General features: G+C 47.0%; 1 protein-coding gene across 3 annotated transcripts in view; it reads right to left on the reverse strand.

The window, feature by feature from the left end:
• Positions 1–6,130, reverse strand: part of LOC144136193 (trans-1,2-dihydrobenzene-1,2-diol dehydrogenase-like) — a 47,923-nt gene extending 41,793 nt beyond the window's left edge. For 2 of the 3 annotated variants that reach the window (XM_077668277.1, XM_077668276.1), the window contains exon 1: positions 1,531–6,130. In XM_077668277.1, the coding sequence (XP_077524403.1) occupies positions 1,531–1,609 (79 nt within the window). In that variant the 5' untranslated portion in view covers positions 1,610–6,130. The remainder of the gene's footprint in view (positions 1–1,530) is intronic. The other variant, XM_077668275.1, reaches the window with a different exon arrangement.
• Positions 6,131–7,540: the final 1,410 nt, after the last annotated feature.

The raw sequence follows: 7,540 nt of genomic DNA on the forward strand, positions 1-7,540 counted from the left end.
TGCAAAAAGCATTGGCAGTACCTTCACGATAAAGTTTCCGACAAAAAGCAGCGGCTTCCTAAATGTTTTTCATCGCTTGGAACATTCACAGAAAGTGAATATTTACGAATGGAACTGTAGCACTGGAATACCTATGGTGAACGGCAACAACTAGAAACTTCATACCTGTTCTTTTTTTTTTGTCAGTGTCCCGCATTAAGCCTCCTACGCTACCCTGACCTCGCCTAGATTGTTTGGCTGTACTTCGAGTACTTGAAGACTGCTCGGGATAGCCTCTCGGCCTTGCGCGGAAACCAAACAGCATCCTAGATGGCGAACACCGCCAATCTTTATCTTTATGCGCTTAGCTTGGGCAAGCCACGCGGTGACAGCGCTGATTGTGTGGCCTCTGCGGAGTAGGAATTACCGTGCCTATGCGCACTACCAGGTGCTATTGGGCAACTGCCGTAACTGCAAAGTCGGTTCCTGAATTTTCGGTGCTATTGTGGCTTCCTCCGCTCTCTGCGCCGCGTGCTACAGCGCTGTTATTAGCGTGCAAAGCTGCAGCATAAAATCACTTACTGTGTTGCAGATTTGCCGCTACTGGCCTTGCACATTTGGTGATCCCCGTTATGAGACCTTATTACGGCACAATGAGGCTCAAGGGAAAAAAAATTCTATTCATTCAATAGAGAACAGCCAAAACATCAAGTGCATCAGTACAGATGAAATTTTAGTGAAGATTCTTGTCATTTTTGTTTTGTGTGTCTTCACATTTTTTTTTCACTGCTATTTATGGATGTATCCGTTATTGGATTTACGGTATTTGGGCAGTGTTTAATATCGCTGTCGTTGATCCGAAGCATGTCATATGATCGCTTTAGACATTGTTCACAGGACGCTTGCATATGCCAGGAGCATTACAAACTATGCAGTTATTATCGACTGCAAACGATCATTGTTCTGTGTCTGAGTGGGACAAAAAGTCGATTTAGGGAAGCTCAGGACCGAGAGGAATTTGCGCAGCCCCAGCGTTGCCCACGGACAGGGTAAACTCGTCGTACCAGCTAGGTGGACGCAAAAATCTTGTGGGTGTCCAGTACGTTGTATAGTGTTTCTTCACGATTTCGTGATGGACTGTAGCTAGTTTCGTTGGTTTCACCACACCAAAGTATACCATACCGGAGCTGTTGATTCCAGCGTAATACCTGCGCAAATAATAGATGTCTACTCTGGTGCTCATTTAGTTTTTCGTCTCTTACTTCGTTCGCTGCTCCCACTTCTTGAGCCCACTGGCTCTAAGCGAAGGATGTCCGAAGGAACTTGACCCGAGAAGCGTGTCATGAAATTGAGGCGACGGTTTCCGCGATCGATGCTTTTTCTGCGAGCATCCTACTCGCATTGTATTCTTGAGTAACTGCGTATTTGCTCTAGAGCACTAAAGGAAACAGAAAACAACACGGATTCGGCTGGCGAATGTTTGTATTGAGAATGTCCACTCTATCGGCAGGGTCATCCGGTGGCGTACAGTTGCGCTCATATTCAACTCACCTGGTGCTCTTCGCGCGGCATGTTGTTGATGCAGTCTGCGAAGTCGTTGCAGATGCGGCCAGCTGCCACGATTCCCCATCGGGTCGGAGCCATGGCACTTGTGAAGAAGATCGCCTCTCGGAATGCGCCTGGGGTGCGGGCAGTTTCCCTGACCGCGCCGCCTTCAGGCCGTAAGAGAAATTTGAATGGATCGCAGCCGGCAGATCGTTGGGGCACGCTGCTTTCAGACAGCCAGCGTTGTTCCTTCGAACGCCCCACTTCTTCGGTGTAGAGAGAACGAAAGGGCGAGAGAAAGAGAGCGTGAGATAAACACGCCGCCGAGTTCCTGTTTCCTTTTGGCAGCCGTCGAGTTTCTAAGCCCAGCTCTCCACTCTGCTGAACCATAAAAATACCTCGTCGCAAGGGAGTGAGGAGCGCAGCGTGGGTGGAGCTAAAGCCCCGTAAACAACATTAGTAGGTGGAGTGACCTTCTGCCGGCCGCGCCGCATCTGCGCCGGTGGCCTTGCAAAGAGTCGCCGCGAGATCGGCCTACAGACGGCGACACCGTGGCTCCACTAGTGTGGATCGGCTGAAACATCGAAGCTTACGCAGGGTTTTCTGCCGAAGAAAACGTGCCCTCTACAATAGATCAGCGATATACATACCTCTTAATGCGTTCCGATTTTGCACAGAAAAGGGTAGAATCGGCAAACGCTACTATATACAATCGCTACCATCGCCATGATTCCCCATCTTAGTTAATCAGAATCAATAACATCAAGTTCTTAGAGTCCTTGAGAAACCAAGCACGGTTAACTATATCATGGTCAGTTGAATCTTAAGCCTTCAACATACTTGCAGCGTTTATCATCGAGAGTTACAAGGCATTGGCATGCTCATAAATTTCTTCTCTTAGTCGCCCACACTGACATCATTCAATATTCTTTCTTTCCTGGGACCGTATCCGATTGGAATAATCTACCATCTCATGTGTTCTCAATCGAAAATGTGCTCTGTGCAATTTAACGGGCTTTTGACTTTGTTGCTGATACGTCACAATTTGTTTTATGTAATTCCTCTTTTTTGTGCGTTTTTAATCACGTGTCGATCTCTACATTTTGCACCGCGTAGTGATGGTCCACGCTGTGATTCCCCATTCCTGCTTAGGCCTTTTTGGCTTGCAGCGTTGCGCAAAGAAATAAATAAATAAATAAATAAATAAATAAATAAGTAAATAAATAAATAAATAAGAAGCGGGAATTCTAGGAAAACACGGGACTGGCACGCTACAACATAAGCCCTGTTTGGTGATTTTCACACTTCTAAGTTTAAATTTTCTAACTTCTTGGCACTCGGTTTCCTTGTACGGGCCTGATACATTTATTGCGCGACGCTTGTGTAATGACACTCTTGTTTTTCCTTCGCCTTTTCGCCAGCGCGCGCGCCACTGCTTGTGCGCCACATTAGTGATTTAGTTATACGGGTGTCGGACAGGCAAATTTAGTGTGACTGCCAGCGGGTGCATTTCGCCTCATCAAGTGTCACTGTGGCAACTTGATGCGACGCGCAGAAGATAGGTGCCGTTCGAAACGCACTCCTTGCAGCAACGTACTATGCATGCGCTTTCCCGCCACTATTTTTCTGAGGCGAAGCGACGGTGCCTGTCTCCCACTTCCGGACGATGCATTAGTTGCTGCGCCACCATTTTGCTAGTCCACGAAGAGGCGCACGTGCTTTCCGCTGCTTCAAGGAAGACGCCGACTGGTTCACTAGCGTTCTTGGATAGCGGATTAAATGCCGCGCTAGCGTGCTGCCCGGCAGGTGTGTCAACAGGTGGTGAGCGCTATGGCTAGACGACGCCGGCACTTCTTCCAACTTTGCCCCCGAAGTAAATCACGCCGACATTCCGCAAGAATTTTTGCGAAACAGGAAAGCTGACTTTTCACACAAACTATGTGAGGAGAGTTTCGTCCGAGTACAGTGAGCTCGCTGAACTTGCTGCGAGGTTATTTCTGCAGCCGATTTCCGTGAAGTTAATCGTGTGGCGCTGCGTGAATAGCTGGGAACGCAAGTGTCGCTAGTTAAAAATGACAGTTTGGCCATGTGACAGGAGTATTACAGTCACCAAAATTTAAAAGCTTCACGTTGAAGTGCAAGCTACGAATTGATCGCTGTAAAGACACTGCAGATCACTGCGCGTGAGTGTGGTTAGGCGTGCGCAAGGAGTTTTGAAGCGATGAAGATTTTTTTAGAACTGGAATTGTCGGCAGTGCCAGTCATATATAAAACATAAATTAGGGGATGCTTGGATAAGTGGTACCTCAAATTAAACCCTTCCACATTGATGATTGACAATAAGGTATGCACTTGCGCGACGAAGACAGGACACAACAAACACGTACGCCATAGGACAACTTCCGATTGGTCTGCTTCACAGGAGGCAGCTACATTCATACCAATGAGGGCGAACACAAAGATCAGAAGAGCAGTCCCGTTTCGTGCCAGCAATTCGCGGCAAAGCGTGCAGCTTATGTGTTTCTTGGTTGTCTTCTTCGCGCAAGTGCATATCACATTAGAATTGAACCAACTCTCCCCACTAAAAAAAGTATTAATTAGTATTAATTCGCTGTTCCTAAGGAAATGGGTTCTCTTCGTATTCGTGCGACATTTAAGATCTATTACTCCTCTGCAATTAAATACCGCCGCGTATGAAGGAAATATAGTTAAGTGCGGATGATATTCGGTGCTGTTCTAGTCCGCTCCATAGACTGACGCAGTATATATGTTGCTCGTATTCTCCTTTTAATTTTTCCTTGTCAGGAGCAGTGAGCTTACATGGGAGAATAGTCGCACTTAGCCGAATACCAATGGCACACCTTTAGATGAGGTAGTATTTGCTGCTACTTTTAAGTGTTGGACATGATGCGAATCCTCAAATGTTTTCGCAGTTTTCTTTGGCAAAATGTTGCTGACAGCTGCGGTGTGGAGGATGCGTACTAGCCTTAAAGTTCCGTAGTAATAAACTTTATATAAACGCTTTACATGCGCCTTTTCAAACCGATAAACATAGCGAGAATAAGCAACTCAACTTGATCATGCAGATAGAGGGCATAAAATGGATCGTTCAAACAGCTGATCGGAATATACAATCGCTGGGCGGCGCTGCATTCAGTTGTATGTACGGCAAAATCCTGTTCCTTGTGCTTTTACAAGGGAGTTAACGCGATCGTCGCTGTACTTAAGACACCGCTCACCGAAGAACTTGAAGTGCCGGAGACCGACGGAGGTTGTAGTGATCCAGCACTGTATTACTCGGCATAAGCAATTATTGTCTGCACTGCAGCGTAAGAGGCAGACAAATAGGAGCGCAATGAAACCACAAAACAAAGAGCAGCCGCGAGGAATGCCTGTCGTACGCACGCACGTAAACACTGCTGGCTAGCAGACGACGCGAGTGGGCGCCCTAACTACGGAGGACACGCCGTTTCGACACAATGTGGCGACTCTGCTCGATCACGCTGCCAATAGTAGCGCCTGCGGCGCTGCTTATTATTCATTTTTACGGGGTTAAAACAACAGGCGCGACTGCGGCCTCTATATGATGAAAGCGGCATTTCCGTCTTCAAGCCTCCCTCAGATGCTGGACTGTGATATTGCCTCGATAATTTTGTTTTGGAGCGCTCGACAGTCGTGATTCGCTCGCGCACCACAAACGGAGCTGCGACAGGATAAAAGCTGCGTTTTCGGGCGCAGGAGTGGGACTGCTGCTCGTCCTCGCTGCTTCCGTGGATGGACATTCCACCCTTGTACGCGCGGAGTATCGTGGTCCACTGACTGGGTCGGATGACTGTTGGGGGGTAGATGAGTGAGGAACGCAGCGTGCCGGCGAGGCTTAGCGCAGCGGCATAGCTAGCGGAGGCGTTATCACTGAACAGTACTTGTAGATCACCGGGCGCATCCAAGAGGTGTTAGCGGTTAGGGTCCGTGTACCTTCCTGAATCCGTTGAGGGTCTTGATGGGTCCCATAGGGAAGGTTTAAGTGGACACAAGACAGGAGCCAGAAAGTGGCGGAGTCGACACGAGACGCATCCGCTCAGTCGGGCCTTCTATCGGAGACTCCCAAAAAGCCCTTCACTACGGCGACCCTTATAGCCTGATTCACTTTGGGACGTTAAATCCCCATAAAACCATAAAACAAAGAAACAAACAAACAAACGAACGAACGAACGAACAAACAAACAAACAAACAAACGGAAATCTGTGAAACGCCCTGAAAAGGGGCACTGACTTTTCTTGCTTAACTCACGCCAACCTAAGTATAAAAGTGCAATGAATAAATGCACGGCTGCCGCTCTCACGCCTTCGTTTCACTTAAATATCCAACACATTTTGCCGCGAGAGGTAATAAAAAATAAAAGCAGGAGCTGTGGGCTGGTCAAGCTGCCTGCGAGCAGCGTTTTTCCCGCCGCCCTGCCATCCAAATGTGTGATGGCAAATAAAGATCATTCACATTGCAGCAGAATAGGCTGGATAACGGGTACTTTCGCCGTACACAGGCGTCAATGTTTTGGGCACAGGAGGACTACAGTATTTCCCGCTAAATTTAATCCAAACGCCAGAATACTTAATCCGAGTGCCATTCAATTTAATCTAGGTGCCACAGAAATTAATCCAAGCGCCAAAGCATTTAATCCAAACGCCAGTGAATTCAATCCTCATGCATTCTCACGCTGGACCCCTCAAACTTAAAACACGGTCTACAAATCCCAGACGCGTTATCCATGAGTGGTTACTGACGGAGCATTAGACACCCAATGAGCAAGTAATAATAACAACTTCTTTTAATCATAACAAATAAGGCCCGGGTATTTATACCACCCACCACATCAACCGAAGTACAGGGTGAGCGCGAAGCATATTGCAGATATGCATCGGCGGTGTCCTGCAACTCGCATCATCATGTCACACCTTTATTATCCTGATAAGATGAGCGACTCACTCTAAGGTTATGACTAAGATAAACTCCCTGTGATCAGCCGATAGTCCACTTACATGACTTCGCATCACTTGCAACCCACTGCAGGGTTGCCATAACGTCCCGTCGTAATGAAAGTAGGCTCCTTGTGACGTCACAACTTGTAATGACGCAGTGAAAGCGTTTAGAGTTAGTGATGGCGATAACATTGCAATAGCGACCTGATGTGATGCATGATACTGCAAGTCGCGTGAGACCGCAGAGTGGACTAAACGAAATAGCTGTGTGCAAATGATAGCCGTATTATCCAGGGAATTTGATACCAATGTTGTTGGGTCGCGAAATTGCCTCTCCTTTCCTGAAAGTCACGTGATTTTATAAGGCGGGAAGAGTTGCACATCTTTGTACAGTTTATTAGTTTCATGTAGGAAAACAGTGAATGTGCAATCTAAAGGTGTGTCTAAGTGATAGCGTCATTACATTCGACATAACGTTTCTTTCCATACCCCTCATGACTAAATTTGGTTGAGAATGTGGGACGTCAGGTTGCAAGTGATGCGAAGTCATGTGAGTAGGCTATCTGCTGATCACAGGGGATTATCTTAGTCATAATCTTAGAGTGAGTCGCTCATCTTATCAGGATAACAAAGGTGTGACATGACGATGCGAGTTGCAGGACACCGCCGATGCATATCTGCAATATGCTTCGCGCTCACCCTGTACTTCGGTTGATGTGGTGGGCGGTATAAATACCCGGCCCTTATTTATTATGATTAAATGAAGTTGTTATTATTACTTGCTCATTGGGTGTCTAATGCTTCGTCAGTAACAACTCATCGATAACGCGTCTGGGATTTCTAGACCGCGTTTTAAGTTTGAGGGGTCCAGCGTGAGAATGCAGGAGGATTAAATTCGCTGGCGTTTGGATTAAATGCTTTGGCACTTCGATTAATTTCTGTGGCACCTGGATTAAATTGAATGACACTCGGATTAAATATTCTGGCGTTTGGATTAAATTGAGCGGGAAATACTGTAGTCACAAGGCAAGGACACCAC

This window comes from Amblyomma americanum, chromosome 6, assembly GCF_052857255.1.
Source record: "Amblyomma americanum isolate KBUSLIRL-KWMA chromosome 6, ASM5285725v1, whole genome shotgun sequence".
In the NCBI taxonomy this organism is placed as follows: domain Eukaryota; kingdom Metazoa; phylum Arthropoda; class Arachnida; order Ixodida; family Ixodidae; genus Amblyomma; species Amblyomma americanum.